Source organism: Sphaerodactylus townsendi, linkage group LG13 (genome assembly GCF_021028975.2).
Source record: "Sphaerodactylus townsendi isolate TG3544 linkage group LG13, MPM_Stown_v2.3, whole genome shotgun sequence".
NCBI lineage: Eukaryota > Metazoa > Chordata > Lepidosauria > Squamata > Sphaerodactylidae > Sphaerodactylus > Sphaerodactylus townsendi.
Window position 1 is genome coordinate 27,030,273 of NC_059437.1, and position 18,161 is coordinate 27,048,433.

Here is an 18,161-nt window from a genome sequence, read left to right on the forward strand (position 1 = left end):
TGTTACTTCAATGCCAAAACATCCCTTCTGGCATATGCTGGTAAGAGCAATGCTCTAGGACTCCCCAAAACTCTATGCGGGGTTTGAGAACAACACCCTGACATCATTGCTGAGGTCATGAGGATAGTGATATTTTAGCATCAGAACAATGGACTTTTCGCATGTCCTTGCCACTCCCCCAAAGCCTGACACTGCTGGAGTAGCAACCATACTTTTATCCCCTCCCTTTTTTTCCTTATTGAAATCAACAATCTGGTTTCATTTTCCTATTAACCACTCCTACCTTAAATCCATGGTAGAGATGTGTTCTGAACTACTAGTGGGAGATGGGAGAAAAACAAGGAGAGATCTGGCCCTTGGTCCTTGGCTTTTAATGCTTCTAAGGGCATCTGATGTGCACTATGAGAACAAGGATGTTAGGCTTGATGAGCTATTGATCTAATCTATCATGCTCTTATGTTTTTATACCATATTCAAAAACATAACATTCAATGAAGTGTTTGGGTTGTATTTTGACTTCTGTTTGATTTTAAATTATTTGTAATACTGATGATGATGCTATTATGGAGATGATGTTGTAAACAAAATGACCTCAATTGATTTTTTTCCCTCCAAATTTAGAATCAGAGGAAATGTCAGTCTTATTGTATGCTGATGACATGGTATAGTTGTCAATACACCAAGCAGGTCTGAGATGGATGTACCTAATTCTGTGAGAGGCAGTAGTTTAGAATTAATTACTCTAAAACAAGGACAGTGTTTTTTTAAGATGTCTGAAAAAAGCAAATAAATTATAGATGAACGTCTTATAAAACAGTGCCACACTTTTAAATATCTGGGAATACATTTTAATGAACAACTTTGTTGGAGAACTGACTTGGAGTCAATCAAAGTCATGGTTTCATGAACTGTGTGGTAGATCCTGAGATTTTTCTATAAAAAAGGAAATCAACTATTAGAGCCTGCCCTTAAAATTTGTGAGGGGACAATAGTTGCTCAAATGTGCTATGGATCTGGGATTTGAGGACTGGGAAATATTGCCCTATTAAAATTCCTGCAAAATAGCTTCTTAGAAAGGTTTCTATCAGCATCTCCTGGAACTCCAGCAGCTATTTTGAGATCAGAGACAAGTCTTTCCTCTAGGGAATTTAGAATAAATAAAAAGGATGATTCAGTACTAGTACAGATGAAATGGTATGACAGATTCTAGAAATTCCAACATAACATGAGGCAATATTCAATATCCCACAACAGACAATTACTTATAGATTTCAATAAACCTTCCTCAGTAGATCTATAAAATTTATGTAAGTTTAGCTAGAGACGTAATAACTGGTCTTCTAATTGGCATGCAGCTATTTAAAAGATAATTATATTTCTGCGTATTTACAGAAGATCTCTTTTCTAAATGTAAGGACAGTATTCACAGAATTGAAATTCCAACAGATACCTACAATATATTCAGAGAGCAAATTTTACCATACCCTTATTAAACAAATAGACTTTATATTTTATAAAATGGCCATAGTGAAGATTTAGTTCAGCATGATTTGCCAAGAGGAACATTTGTGTCTATCTTTCTCAGTGTGTTAATTGGTCATCACAGGGCATTGTTGTTTATCTGCTGTCTCATAAAGATTCTATCAGGCTGCAGTATTTGCAGTTGCATCAAGAAAACTTTGGGCAAGATATGTGGGGAAACAGGTGGAAAATGAAATGCCTATTTTAATGTAAGGGATGTCCTTGACTAATATGACTATATGTTCATGATTCCTGTATTTTATTGAGTTTAACTTGTCAGTATGTGAAATTTTTGACATTTACCAGTGATTTTAACTTCCTTTGCAGTGGCCTTTGATGGGTAGCCCCAGGCTAGCCTGATTATTATTTAAATAATAATAAATAAATCTCATCAGATCTTAGAACCCAAGCAGGGTTGACCCTGGCTGATATTTGGATGGGAGACCTCCAAGGAATAGCTGGGTTGTGACATAGAAGCAGGCAGTGGCAAACCACCTCCAAATGTATCTTGCCTTGAAAATCCAGGGTTGCCATAAGTCAGTTGTGACTTCACTCCCTCCCCCCATACACACAGTGAAACCCTTGACATTTACCAAAGATTGTAGCCTGTTTTACAGTGGCCTTTGGTTATAAGCAATAAAGTTGGATTGCATATTCAAAAACATTAAACTTTCACAATTTTTCCTTGTGGTTTTTGTCTTATAATTAACTCTGAAATAAAATGGGAGGTGGGTTTGTTGATCAATGAATGTTGTGGAACACATCCCACATAGTTGAAATGATTCTTGCATCTAGGTTGTGGGGAAGTTTTAATTTGTATTTAGATATCTATCACACCCTCCCTGCTCCTTTTTCATTTCCAATCAAAGGATGCATTGATTTCACCTGGTCATGTAGAGACATTTCCTATAACTAATGATGATAAAAACAGCCCTCTTATAAAAATAAATAACCAAGTGGCACTGCACAATGAGATGAAGGCTTAGAAATTGATGGCAATCAGTTCTTGAAGGGCATACTTTTCCCTGCATTTTTCATGGAAATAGGCATGGAAGTCAATATCTCTCTGGGAATGAGTAATGGCTACAGGTATGATGGACTCTGATCTCTTGATGCTGTTCTAAAGCCTTCTTCTCTTGGTCAGTTTGAACATGGCAAATTCCATGCTTGTTAGTTTATGGTCTGTATTAGGCTATATATGTCCTGCCCGAATATGAATGAATCCGAATGCAAGGCATTCAGGCTTTTGGGGGTATTTTTGGTGTTTTTTCATGTTTTGGCCTGCAGGGGGCACATTTTTAAAGCTAACACCAAAAGTTCAGGGTCTTATCCGGAAACTGTCCTGATCATGTCACCCAAGTTTGGTGAAGTTTGGTTCAGGGGGGCCAAAGTTATGGACCCCCAAAGTGGGTGCCCCATCCTCCATTGTTTCAATGGGAGCTAACAGGAGATGGGGTCTACCCCTTTGAGGGTCCATAACTTTGGCTCCCCTGAACCAAATTTCACAAAACTCAGGTGGTATCATAAGGACAGTCTCCAGATGGGATCCTGGAATCTTGGTGCCAGTAGCATAAAAAGTGCATCCCTGACAGGCACCCCAAGAAATTTGCCCAGATTCTCTGCTTTGCAGTGCCTTGGCACCATTGTAGCCAATGGGGAATTTCTGAGTGTGTAAGCAGGCTGCACATTTTTGAAGATAGAGGCACCAGACTTTCAAGGTGGCCCCAGGAGGCCCTTCTGGTAATAGCATCCAGGTTTGGTGAACATTGCTTCTGGGAGTTCAATTTTATGGATCCCCAAAAGGCTTATTTTGTTTCCCCGCTCCTACACAAGAAGCCTGCAGGCTGAGTTCTCTCAAAACTCTCTCACCCCCACCCCATCTGCCCTCAGAAGCAAAGTTCACCAAACCTGAATGCTATTATCTGGAGGGCCTCCTGGAGCCACCTTGAAAGTCTGGTGCCTCTATCTTCAAAAATGTGCAGCCTGCACAGAAATTCCCTATGGGGTACAATGGAGCCACTGAAGAGCACAGAATCTGCCAGGCTCTTCAGCAAATTGTATGGTGGGAAAAATTAATTAACTTTTCCCACCGTAGACTTCAAAGAGGCTTGCTATTATCCCAGCTGTCTCTGTACTGGAGATTTGGGAGGGGCTCTGGGGCTGTTCTGGTAGGGGCATCTAATTTCCTGCAGGGCTGCTGGTGTGAGTCTCCTGAAAGGAGCCAGCCAACTTTGCTAAAGTTTGCTTGGGAGGGGCAAATGCTGTGGTCACCCAGTTGAAGGTGAACCTGATGCCCAAAGAATGAGTGCCCAGCCATCCAAATGTTAGCAAAGTTGGCTGGTTCCTTTGGTTACACATCATCTCATATTAGCTCCCATTATAAACAATGGGGAATGGGGCACCCCGTTTGGGGGTCCATAACTTTGCCCCCCTGAACCAAACTTCACCAAACTCAGTTGGTATCATCAGGAGAGTCTCTAAATTATACCTTGAAATTTTGGTGCCACTAGCTTAAAAAAATGCACCCCTGCAGGCACAAACACCAAAAAATCACCAAAAATACAAAAAAGAATCAGACGGACCCGAATTTTTCTGGTATACTATATCTGAATATATTATTTGTCTTATTTGGGCATACATATAATTTTATGCCTGAATAAATCCAAATCCAAATTTTACCAAATTTCTAGGGTATTGACCAAGCCTAGTCTGTATGGAAGTAAGGTTAAATAATAATACTTGGCATATATATATGCCAAGTATTATCATTTATATTAATCATATTTATATTAATCAGTTCAGATCTGCAATGTAGGCAGGCAGGCAGGCAGATGTGGGTTGGAGTCTGTGAGTAGCTTGCCTACTGACTTTGTGGCTGAGATGAAAACTGAATCGACTGAATTTCAGATCTCACTTGAACACTGCTGTTCAAATATCTGAAGGAATCTTCAAAAGTTGGCCCATAATCACATGAAGCTGCCCAATACCATCTCGTCAACCTCACCTGCTCTGACTGGCAGCAACTCTTCAACATTTCAGACAGTGTCTTTCCCAATATCCTTAAACTAGGGATTGTCATACCCATCAACCTCTTCCAAATAATGAGACTCAGGTTCACTAAAATCAATTTATTGTATCAGAGTAAATGAACAGGTACATTTCTTGTTTGTTTTTGCTGAATCTAACTTTCTCACACAAAGCAGCAGCCTATATCTCCAAATATGCACCCCCTTGTTCTAACAGTTTTCCCAAAAGTGAAAGCATTCACAGGCCGTGCTGTTCCTCCAAAGTCAGAGCTCTGATAATGACCAGATGCTGTCTGGCTAGGAGGGGAAAAAAGCATTACTAAACAAAGCAAGCACAAGCATAGATAGGGATTCTTTAGTGTCACAGTCTTCCTGGCCCCTCTGGATATACATGGCAAGACCCCAGGGGGAATGGGGTCTTGACAGAGATGTGGTGGATTCTGCATCTGAAGGCAGAGCTTTACCAGTGAGCCACAACCTTCCCCAAAATCAGAAATAGGTTAATATACAGCAAAGACATTGATCCATTAACTTGTTTACTCTGTCTGGTAGAAGCTCTGAAGAATTTCCAGCAGAGATAGCTCTTGCTATCTGAGGGCTTTTGACTGGAGGTGCTGGTAAACCCTTTACTTATGAAATGTATGCTTGATGCTATGGGATATTGGGCTGGTGTGAAGTTGTATGAAGCGGCCTTATACCAAATGCTCCATCTAAGCCAGTTTTGTCAACTGTGGTAAAAGAAGATCTTCACATTCTCAAGCATGGAGGAATCCTTCCCAGCACCTGCTACCCAGAGACTCTAACTGGTGATGCTGGTTAGTGAAACTGACCTTTCTACATACAAAGCATGGCCTCTGTCACAAAACCACAACCCCTCCTAAAGATGACTCTTGCACAGGAAGAGAGAGATGGACATTTATGCTCTACAGTACTTGTGTACAATTGGATGTCATTTGTAGAAATGTTTCTTGAATGTCTTTATGCAATGCAAGATTATATATTGGAATTTTTTTCCATGCCATAAAACACAGTATTGTCACCAAGGACCTTAAAGATGTGTGTCAATTATTTTATGAGACAGATGATCTACTACTCCTGATGGAACAGTAGGAGATGTATCTACAGCCTCAGAAGTAACACTCTTTGGGGCAATTCATCATCTGTCACTCTAAGTCAAAGAAAGCATCATTTTATTTATTGTGCAACTATAAACTCACATAGTTCTACATGAAAATATCCCCAGTCGTGTTAGGAGTCCCTCCTCCCTTCTTGCTTGCAAATTCCAGATAAATGCATGCACTGTAAACTGAGTCCATTGGATATTTTCAGCAGCTGGAATGGACTGCTGTGTGTACTTAATTTTCCATGGAGCATTTAATTTAATTTGTGCTATACAGGTGGATGGAAGGGAGAGAAATAGAAATTGGGACATTGATTGAATTATGTCTTGCTACAGAGTCTATAAATCAACATATGTCATATTTATTTAAGCTGCGCATCCTGCACTCCCCACAACTGTCTTGCAGAAAAGTTAGTAACTTATACACGGTATTCACACAGATATGTGAATCATTTGATTGCTGTACATGAGATTAACCAAGAAACATGTAGAATGACTCCTCTGCAAAGCACAGCAGCGGCAGATATTCTGAAAGTTTACTTGGTGGTTTTAAAGTCATGTTTTCAAGCATACCATTCTATGTATGATGCATGAGCACAATGCATGCATTAAGCAAATCTTGGTAAAATGAATGCCATAAAACGGATGTACCTGGGAAGTAACTGTGTCTGAAGTTTTTCTAAATTTTCCTTTAAGGATCGTCAGAATGTTCAACCTGTAAAGGCAAAAAACACATGTTTATTCAGGATGGTGGGTTCCGTTGTAATATCTGTAAATAGACTGTAGAGTGAAGTCTACAAACAGAACTGGGATTTCAGTCTTAGACCATTTCCTCCAAGCTAGAACATTAGACCTGTCTGCCGACCACCTGACTCCATGCTAACAACGTATTTACCTAGCTCACATAGTGCTGATGGCCCCAGAAATGATGTCAGGTAGAGATGTCCCTGGGTTGCAAGCTGACCTGGAAGTGGAAAACAATGAAGAGGAGAAGAAGCAGCCCAAAGCAAAACAGTGGAACATTGTTCAAAAAAGGTATTTCAGAGTAAAAGAGAGATGAATGGTGAACAAAGAGAGGTTTGTGACTTCCATCACATCAAGGGGAATTCAACCATTTCTCAGTCATGTGACAAACAGGCAGTAGCAGCACTCTCCTGTGATGAAATGCTAAGGGAGCCCTGATTGCCATATACACTCTGGCATCTAAGAGCATCTAAGAACATAGAGACCAATAGGCAAACTAAGATAGTGCAGAAGGGGAAATGCCTGGACACATTTTAATTTATAAAAAGATATGTACATGTTGCATCCATCTTTGTCTCTTTGCATTCTCTGTATACCCAGGGATCCTTTTTTGCAATTTCCTGTTTCCCCATCTTGGAAGACATTACAGATGTGGATTTCTACTTATGAGGTCTTCATGAAAAGGGATGTCATCCATAGATTGCTTTTATTTTACTGTTTTCAGATAAACATGTTCGTGAACACAACAGATTCTGTGGAGTGACTTTGCAATGAGCCAGAAGCAAAAGAGGCCAGAATGGGATTGAATGGTGAATGTGACTTACGGAATTCCAGAAAGTCATGCCAATACATGGTGACAGTCACTTGAAACATAATCAGACACCACAGTGAAAATGGACTACGTATTGAAGGTGAGTTACTGAAGAAATTGTGGGATGGTATTTCTGATTACACTTCAACAAATGCATCCTGTATTTTCATCCTTCTTTGGCTTCTGAGATAATGGCTTTAAAGAGACCTTTGCTATCATTTTGTTCTGTGAGGAGAAAAGAAATCCATCAAAAGCATAAATCCATGGCAATGAAGAAAGGACATAAAGATCTGAGCAAATCACATGCAAAGCAGATTAAAAGCATACACTGAACAGTTGCACACCCCTGCCCCTTACCCCCAGTCCAGAATGTGTAATGAATAAGGCAAGGTACATCAAAACATTAGCACCAATTTGGAGTAGCAAATAAGAAATAAACTCTTCCAAAACCCTAGGAAAATCTTTCAGTTTAAAGTTGATCCAAAAAATCCTTTAAGAACTATTTCATACAATGCAGTGCATGCACATGATTGTAGAAGTAAGGTCCATTCAGCTCAGAAGGACTTAAAACCAAAGTAAGTGTGCATGGGACTGCAGTCTTACAGTCCTAAACAGATTTTTATCCTTCCAAGTCAATTGACTTCAATGAGAACAGAAGGGCAAAATTGCTTAGGATTGCACTCTGAAAATTGAACCCAACCATATTTTCTGCTGCTTAAAAATACAGGAGGGTGTTCTATGTTGAGTATTAAAAAGGCTATTGGGAACATGGGACACCTATGGAGAAAAGTCATGTGAGACAGAATATAGGAATGAGGAAAACTGGTTCAAACTCCAGCCATTTATGCACTTGTGGTCTCTTTTGCATTGAGCATCCATTCAGATTGGATTATTGGTTATTTCCACTTTCCCCCTCTTCAAAACTCACTGCACTATCAGATTAGAGAATCCCCACAGTTTCCAAAACTTGGCAAAGGGAATAATCATATGTTTCACTTTTTTCAGGTCTTCTTGCTTCTCCTCCCTTCCCCAACCCCCAACAGAAGTTTTTCCCACTGACCAAGCCAACATTACAGAGCTATCTGAAGGGTTTCCTTTTAAAAAATAATAAACACATTGGGTCTATTGGGTCTTCAGCAAATAAACCCTTGAAATTGACGTAAGGTTCATCGTCTAGCAAAGTAATGCTAGACTAGAAGCAGGAGGATCCCTGTTTAAACAAACAAAAACTACCGGGGGGGGGGACCCCCACTGCAAAGCAAATAGCCATGTGGAAAGCAGTAAGTGCACAAAAGACCAATGTAAAAAAACTGTTCAGAAAAAGGCTAGTCTGATCTTGTCACATCTCAGAAACTAGGTAGAATTGGTCCATGTCAGTATTTGGATGGGAGACTGTCAAGGAATGCCAGGTTTGTGAAGCAAGAGGCAAGCAGTGACAAACCACCTCTGAATGCCTCCTGCTATGAAAACCCTTAGGAGATCACAATACATTAAATAAACAAAAAAAGTTGATATCACATGTTATCCAGATGCAGGTGGGCTAATTCTGATTATTCAATGAAATGGAAAGGGTGTTTTCCATATGCCTGAAATAGCTTTTATTCTTTATTTGCATTAAAAGTAATTTCATGTACTTTTTTGCTTTTGATCTTTCCAGACATGACTACTGTAATGAGCAGTATGCAGGACAGCCCTTGAAGGTAATTGTCATGTTCCTCAGATCTTCCAGTAAATAGGCTCAGTTTTAAATGACATATATTTATTGATTGAAGTGTCAATCAGGTTATACTATGAAGATCTTTGTCAAGACTAAACTTTCGTGTGAGCAATCTTAGAGAAAAAAGTGGGGGTGACACCTCCTACCAACCCCGGTTGCTAAGTAGCAGCTCTCATCTTTGTGCTCTCACAAGCTTGCTCCACTTCCAAGGCCATCCCTTATAACAACCCAGGCCTGGAAAATGGCATTACACCAGAAGCCCACACATTCTATCATTAGCACAGCACTAGCATAAGCAATATAACATGAAACATGCCAAACCCCATCAGATGCCACAATCTCCTGGTCTCCCCTGGAGATATGACAAGACTACTCACAAAACAATCGGTCTTGACAGTAATCTGGTAGCTTCTATTGGAATTGAAAGCAACTGCCCAAGTTTGCTAGCTTGTTTCTGGATTCAGTTGAAAATATTGGTATAAATTAGTCTTTAAACCCATTTATGACCTGGGGGTCACATACCTGAAGGACCATCTCACCCTATGAGCCTGCATTTGAGATCTGGTCTGCAAGCACCAGTCATAAGTATACCAGGTGAAAATAAGGGTGCAAAGGATTTTTGAGTTTTATTCAGTAGCCCCTGCCATTGAGATTCACTTTTTGAGAGACAAAGAAAACCTCTTTAGTTTTGCTTCTTGGAAGGTGTGTAACACATTTGTCTTCCACCTAGACCATGATTGTAATAATGCTGTGGGTGTTCTTTTTCAACCTTTTGACTTTTATAGAGGTATAATATATAGTATATATTGTCTGTCTGATGTGTAACCAATTTATGAGACCCTTGTGCAATACTTTAGAGCTTGGGAAAAAAGCGGTAGTATATTAAAATAAATGATTAAACTATCTCTGAATTCACAGTGTGAAAACTAGTTCCAGTGCTAAACTTTGGTAAATCAAGCCACAGAAGCTGGGAAAGGATGAATCTGAATATCTCAGCTCGGCTGTACTGATCCCAAAATCCCCATTTCAATTGCACTTCACTCTTGTTCAAATGGAATTCAAGATTGTTTATTCGTACTACACTCTGCCTCCTCAAAATGAAATTCTCCCATAAAATGTACATATTTTCCAGCATTCCTTCTATGGCAATAAAGCAACATTATACATTACACTATAATATATGTCTAAAAGGCATAATTATAAATACCATATAAACTAAGCATAAAAACCATACTGCATGTATACAGAATACAAATGCATCTAGAGACCAAAAAAGCACAAACTCTGCTGTGATAGACCCAGTGGCGTAGCCACAAGGGACATGGGGTGCACCACGCACTGGGCACGAGGTGGTGGGTCATATGGGGGGGCTGGAAAATTGCCCCCTCCCCCCTCGTTTGCCACTCTGCCAGCATGCAGCCTCGGCTTCCCAGCCCAGTGGATGCCAGCACCAAACAAAAGGAGGGGCCAGCAGCCTGGCAGGGGGATTGACAGGGAGCTCTCCGCCCCCCTTCCCAGGAAGTACTCAGCCTCCATTGCTGCTTTCAGCAGCATAGAGGCTTGGAGGACTCAGAGAGGAGCCAGGCAAGCTAGCAAGGGCAGGCCTGTCTGTTCCAGCCACATGAAGCAGCAACTCCCTGCCTTTTGATAAGTAAACAGACCCCTGACCTGGCAGCTGTGACTGGGGTAGGTGACGGGAGGGCCTTGGGCATGTAGACAAACCACCACACCACCCAAGTGCTTCCCAATTGCACCCAGTCTGTCCCACCCACTGATGGATAGTGGGAAAAAGAGGGGGCCAGCACTCGATGAAGCAGGAGGGGGCAGCTAAAAAGCAGGGTCACCCTGACAAACCACCCATTAGAAAACTCCAGAGGAGGGAATGAAGCCAGGATGGAGGGGAGGGAGAGGCCAAAAAGAGAGAGCAACTTTACCAGCAGAGAAGCTTTCAGGCAGCCAGTGGGGGTTCCAGCTGCAGAGCAGGGCTGCCCATCCAACTCCCCATCCTCCACTTCATGGGGGTGGGGGGTGAGTGGGTCCCCGTCCTTTTGTGCCCGGTCCTTCCAAAAGAGCAGCAGCTGTAGTTACTCCAACTTGCAGCGCCTACTTTCCCCCTCCACTGAAGACCATCCAGTCAAAAGCAGGGAGAGTTTACAAAAGTGCAGCAAGCCTGGGCTGCTGGCAGGTTTCTGCTCTTCTGCTATCCATCATCCCAATGCAGGACATCAACACTTGCAGACGGGCAGAAGTTAAGGGAAGGAGCAGGGGGAGGAGAAAGAGGATATTTTTGTTTTCTCCCACAGCCACAAGAGGAAAGTTAAAAGAAAGGGACACACACATGCATACCAAGGGGGAGGGGAAAAGAGACTTTTTTCTCTCTCCCACACTTTGAAATCTGATGTGATTTGGCAAGTGCCAGTCCCACAATCCAGTAATGAAGGAGTTAATGTTGTGCATGCTAATTAGTGAGGTCAGATGTCAGTGACCAGGCAGTTGACCCCTATTGGTCAAGCAGGCTCATGAGATAGCAGGGTGATGGCCTTGAGATTGCCTAAACATTTCCCTCTTTGTTTCTGTGGTTCTAAACTAATGACTCTGTTGTGGGATTCTGGAAGATGCTGCTGAAATATGTTGGAGGGAGGGAGCTTGGGATTGTTGCTATTAAATGCTAGCAAGGGACTCTCAGTTCTTGTGTTTTGCTTTTATGTTGCCTGACCCAGTTGAATAAAGGCTTCTGAGCAGATCGCTCCATTATTGACTGTTGTTCAGAGACCTTACACTTAGTCCCCCTTCCAGTTTGTCAGTAGCTCTTATTTCTTTTGTTAAGTAAACTAGGAATAAGCTGGCCACATAAATCATGATTTAAGGGCCATCACCTTTCCCTAGGTGTCTTTATCCAATGGCTGTCCCCTTCTCACCAACCTTGGAATCTGGCCAGTTGGCCTATATATTTAAGCATCAGTTTAGAAACGTAGTACCCCAGCTTTCTCCTATGTATGTTTCTGACAGCTCCTGTACATTATGTAGCTCCCAAAAGCCCAGAATTTTTTTAATTAGCTAGGAATGTTCAGGCTTCACTTTTGTCTATTAAGAAGACAAGACAGATTTTAAATGCAGACTGCTTGTTGTAGTTGCGTGGCTCTGGATGAAGAAGTTAGACTAGTAGGCAGAAAGTTAAAGATCAGAATCTCCAAGATAGCATTCTCAGAACTGCTATCAGTTCCATGCACGGATCCACTGGGCAGGCATTGATCAGGGGTCTCAATGCACGATGAGGAAGTGATGCCAGGATGTCAGCATTAAAATTCAACGTGTGCAACTACTTCTTTCCTTCCTGGCTCTGTGCTGGGCTCTGTGTTGTGTGCAAAGTTTCCAATGCTAGGGGGCAACTGAGGGTGCTGCATATGACACCATAAAATGTTTTCACAGCAGTGATAAAACATTTTAAAGTGTTATAACAGTTGTTAAACATTTCAAAGTCATTTTTCTGACTTTTTTCTGACTCTTTTCTATTATATAATAAATATTACCTTTTTATATTGTAATAGCTCTTTTTAAATATGTGATAAAAATACTTTATATTAATTTTTTTGTGGCATGGGCCATTGCTGTGTTCAGATTTGTGAGTTGAGGCACGTTCTATAATGTGAAGGTGACTTTGAGATGACCTGGTGCAAAAACAGTTCTTTGGTCATAGTGGGGGAGGGTGGCCACCCGTTTGGGTGGGTGTGGGACTCAGATTTTGCACTGGGCTCCATTTTCCCTAGCTATGTCTCTGGATAGGCCAGTCCAATGACCAATCGTATCCATCATCCTGTTTCACACAGTTTTCAACCAGATGTATTCAGAAAGCCTAGACTAGGGGTACCAACTCTCGATTGGGAAATCCCTGGAGGTATGGGGGTAGAGCCTGGAGAGGGAGGGACCTCAGCAGGGTCAAAGTCCATCCACCAAAATAGCCATTTTCTCCAGGGGAACTGATCACTTAAGTCTGGAGACTGATTGTAATACCTGGTAACCCTAAGTTGGTACAAAACACAGAAGGCCAAGCCAACCCTGCTGTTGCTGCTCCCCAGCACCAGTATGCAGAGGGTTACCGCTTCTGAACATAGCTGTCACACTTAGTAATCATGGCTAGAAGTCATGGATGGATCTATATGAATTTGTCAGACCCCACTTTAAAGCCAGCCAAACCAATGGCCAGCTTTACATTCTGTGATGGTGTCGCCTGCAAATTACATTCTCCTTTACAATTTGGAAGTTACTGGGATTTTGAGGTTGCTCTGGCTCAATCTAAAATTTCACATGTATGTTACAGTTTCCTCATATTCTGGATGAAAGTGCAGTTGTCTTTTCCCTCAACCACATTAGTGGAATTCAATAGTAATATTGCTGATAATAATGGCACACGTTTGCATGAGTTACACATGAATAGCAAAAAAATGACAGAAGATGTAAATTGGCATAACAATTAGCATAAATTTATTTTTTTTAAAAAAAACAGAGTAAGACAATAAGCAAGAGTAAAAGGGAAATCCTCTCACAATGGCTGGGGATCTGTTTCCCCTGACCCCATGTTTCAAATGAAATATTAGCTGGCTTGGGCAGCTGACAGAAAAATGAGCCAGGTGGGGAGGCGTGGATGCTGGGCATCCTCTTGCCACACCTCCTAAGTTCAGGCTTTTTCTGCTGGCACCCTCCCTCTCCCCATAAACATCACACAAGTTGCTGGTTGCCATTTCTGGCCCAGTAGGACATTCTGGGGCTTCCCCAGATTGGCCATGGGGGAGTGGTTTTGGTTGTGTTTTTTTGCCTGCTTGTGATGTCAAATATGAGGTTAAATCGAATAGGCCTGGTCCAAGGCCATAACTTGCTTGGTAGGGATAGGGTGGGTTGCTCAAGATTGGTACAGATGACTGGCAATCATTCTGAGGGATCGGGAGTGTTGGAGGTGTGTCTGGAACAGCACATCACTGGTTGTGGGAGGGTGGGACTTGCAAAGGAGCACCCTCGGTGCTGAGCAACACCTTTTAAAACTTTACAGTGGCTGTGTAGTGCAGTGGCTGTGCATTGGGGAGGGGAGGGGGCTCAGTGCCTCTTGCTGATAATCAGCAAAGCTGACAGAAGACACTGGCCAAGTTTGGAGTCGGGGTGGATTTGCCCAACAAAGACAGCTATGCTCAGGCAGCTTAGCACAGGCCGCCCTTTTAAATAGGCTAGCTTCTTTAATAATACATGACATAGATCAGCTGTTTCAATAAACTAGTTAAACCCATACTGCTGTCTTGCATCTTAATTTGGGGGGTGCTTGGGGCCATGGTCTCCCCAGCCATGCAGAAAGATTATATGAAATGAATATGTGTGTCTGTGTCTGTGTTTTTATATTTGTACATTCTTGATCTACAAAATCAATATTTAAAAAAAAATTAGGATCCAAAAACTTTGAATCCAAAAATGAAACATACATCCACTCATCGCTACACGTGGGGGAAATGTATAAGTAAGACACAGCACTAAAATAATCTGACAAGTCTCATAAATGCCCCAAGAGAACTGTCAAGGACAGTGCATAGCCTTGCATATTTCTTTTTAGCATTCCATTTTTAGGACCCTCAAGCTGTCCACTTTTTCAGCTCTTGTAGAATTAAAATGATAGCTGAGCAAGTTTTGTGTGGTTCGCATCATCCATAATAGGGATTCCTTTTCTTCAATATACAATAAGACCTTTGGACATGTGACTGTTCTGAGTATACTTCTTCAAGAGCCAATGGACTTCAGGGCATTTCAAAAGCTACCTGCCTACAATCAGTTAGACCAGGCTGTATTTTTAACATTTTCTTCCTGCCAGATTGCCTTACAGAATTTTTTTGCACTGGTAATATTATCTGGATTTAAGGGAGGATTTTTTTAAAAAAGTGTGCATTTTCTAATTCCTTTCCATACCACTCAACTTCAATGAAATCCAGAATTCAAAGCAAGAGTGCACATTTTGTATCTTGGCTCAGTGATGTTATGTTTGTAAAGTAGGATTTAAAAGCAAGCTTGTCAAAATGAAACCATCCCAACATGTTAATTAGAAATAGTATAGCAAATTTACACACTTATAGATAAGATGATTTATTCCTGTTGTATTATTTCTGTGCAGTGGCTTTGGAATGTGGAATAATTCCACTGACGTAGACCACATTGTTATTCCTTCGCCATTATAACTTTGTGCAATAAATCTAGTGTGATGGAACCCTGGAATGTAATGCAGCAAAGTTAGAACTGCAAGCCAGTGTGATGCACTTATGATATTGCAGTGTGACCAGTATTCAGCTTGGACGAGGAAGAACTGATTTCAAATTCCCATTCGTCTATGAAGCTTGGGGCTGACAATGAGCCAGTCCTGATTTCTCAGCCTAATCTATCTTCCAAAGCTGTTGTGAAGATAAAATTAGAACCAACCCCCCAAATTTGACTTTGAAAACTCAGGGAAACTGGCAATCCTTGACACAGCTTAGCACCACTGCACATTGCAAATAGGAAGCAAGGGACACTTCCAAACTTGGAGAAGCTCCTAGTCACAGATCTAAAGCTTAGAAAAAGTGTTTTTAGAAATTGCCCACCAATGCCATCTTGGGCTGCCAGTCTCTAAGTGGGGTCTGGAGATCTCCTAGAATTACAACTGATCTCCAGATAACAGAGTTCAGCTCCCCCTGGAGAAAATGGCTGCTTTGGAGGGTGAATTCCATTTCATTATGCCCTGGTGAAGTCCTTCCCATCTCTAAACTTCACTTTTTCCCTAGCTCCACCCCCTTAATCTCCAGCTATTTCCCAGCCAGGAGTCAGCAACTCCCAAACAGGAGTCATCAAGACCATACAATGTGTTACTGCCAATTAAGCCCCACCTACTTCTGCCCTGACTTTAGTCATGGGGGCTGGAGGGAAGGGTTTTTACAGAGAGGAAGTTTTGCCTGGGCTTTAGTTGAGCTGAGCTAGGAAGCTTTCTTAAGGATTGATAGGACAACTGCAGGGATTGCTCAGCTAAGTTTTTTTTCCCCTGAGATCTGATAGCTCAAAAATGGCACACTTCTCAAGAGCCCAACATCTTCCCTTTGGGTCATTAGCACAAAAGTGGCATACTTCCTGTGACCCTTCCAAACAGCCCAGGTTTTGTCTAAGTTCTCATTCTATCTAGACAAAATGTTAAATAGAACTAGATAGATGGTTTGGGTTCAACTGTAGATAAACAAAAATATTTGGAAGGCTGAGACTGTGATCTAGTTTAGCCCACTGAATCTAGCTCTTAGCCCACTGAATCTAGCTCTTAGCCCACTGAATCTACAAGGTCTGCTTCAGGCTCTGGCATTTTTAGTGGAACTTCCATCTGAGCTGCTGTGCTCAGATAGAATCCTTGGTCATGATTGGTCTATAATTTTGTGCATAAGTATCTGTTCATGATGAAAGTAGGGATATTAAAGAAATATATTGCTATACCTCTGCTGAATGGGTGTGCTGAGCTCACATCCCACAACTCCTAAAGTACCATTTAGCTGCCTCTCCAAGTGCCATTTCTTGTGTTAAACACCTTATCTCTCTGTTGACTTAAAATGAAATAAATCACATTTGGCTCTGATAAATCCAACTCTGTAGGAAGGCAATGATCTGAAAATGGGAAACATCAGGATACAGATAAATAAGTAGGTAGGTAAGTAGATAGAAGAGATCTCAGAGATCGACAGATGATAGGCAGACAATAAATGAAAAATTGGTTGTTGCCATTCTATGAGGCTGCAGGCACTGGCTGAGCTGAAGTGATTTTATGGACAGTTCATAAACCTTTAGAACTGTCAAATGGAGGAGCCTGGCCTGGAATATTGAAAATAAGTACAGCTGCTCTAAGAAGAATTGATGACCAATATGGCTGCCTTGTTGTTCTGAGGAAATGGTTTGTTTCTATTTATAGCCAGACACAAACAATTTTTGTAATAAATGTTTGCATGAAGATTCATGGGATGGAGTTTATAATGAATAACTTTTTTTGAAATAACATTTCAACTTTTTTTTTCCAGAAATATGGCTTATGCTTTAACAAGTTAATAATAAAATGGGCATTGCCACACCACAAGATTCCAGAAACTAGCTGAATTGCAGTGTTACAGGATGATTATAAACATTATAATTGGTGGGATAGAATGTTTTGTGCTGACCCAATGACAATCAACAAAGGGGGTGAGCAAACATACTCACACCTTGTTTGAATTAGTCTTCCCTCCAGTTTCATCAAAATGTGTTTTTTCAGTTAGTGGCATCAAAATTCTTCCACAACTGTTGATGTCTGTCCAAAGAAGGACACCCCATATTTGAAGGATATTGGGTGAAGGGGTCCAATTTTGTGGGTCGCCAAACAATATGTCCCTATCCATTCTCCATTATTTTCAGTGGTGAGGGGAAACCTTTTTTCCCAGAGTAAAAGCAGAGAGTCATGCCTGCAGCAACCACTGGTCAATGCCTTCCATGCCAAAAAACAAACACAAGCCCAACAAAACCAAAGTAGTACCCAGGAATCCCATCACAACCACAAGTCAATGTGGCAAGCCCCATAGAACTAAAGTCAAACCAGAGAACCCCTCAAGAAAAAAAATTCAAGCAAGGGAGGCATTTTTGCAAGTTCAACAGAACAAGTGGCAATCCACAAACTCCCAGAAGAGCTTAGGGCCCATGTGGCAACACAAGCCCAGCAGAACTAATGTCAAACCAGAGGATCCCAACAGAACAAATTGAAGCAAGGAGGAGCACAAGGAGGAGCACTTTTTGAAGCAAGGAGGAGCACTTTTGCATGCCCAACAGAATCAATGGCAACCCACCAGAAGCCCAGCAGATTTTTTTTCAGAATCGACAGCAATTCTGCAGAACAATCTTAAGCCCGGGGGGGGGGGGGCACTTTTGTTGCCCCAGAAGTACAAATGTCAGCCCAGAGAAACCCAGCAGAACAAAATTAGGCAAAAAATGGCCACTTTTGCAAGTGCAACAAAACCAATAGGAATCCAGATAAGTCTGCAAAAACTATCACCTCCTCCCTTCTGTTGCCTGTTATGGCCAGGGAGGGAGAAAATAATGATTAGACCAGAGATGATATGCCACCACCCCCTGGTGAAAAACAGGGATGAAGAAAACACCTTTGATGAAGAAAACATATGGAGTACACCTATCCTTTCCCCTCCTTTGGGAAAAAAATCA

The 18,161-nt window shown here is 41.5% G+C and overlaps 1 protein-coding gene across 2 annotated transcripts in view; it reads right to left on the bottom strand.

Annotated features, from left to right (window-relative positions):
* Positions 1-18,161, bottom strand: part of LOC125442413 — a 61,216-nt gene that overhangs the window by 15,584 nt on the left and 27,471 nt on the right. The window contains exons 1-2 of one of the 2 annotated variants that reach the window (XR_007245996.1): positions 6,563-7,537; positions 6,319-6,382 (exon numbers count right to left, since the gene is read on the bottom strand). Coding sequence is in view for 1 of the 2 variants with exons in the window: in XM_048513740.1 (XP_048369697.1) it covers positions 6,359-6,382 (24 nt within the window). In the remaining variant the exon portion in view is untranslated. Of the gene's footprint in view, positions 1-6,318; positions 6,383-6,562; positions 7,538-18,161 lie in introns of those variants that run through there. The other variant, XM_048513740.1, reaches the window with a different exon arrangement.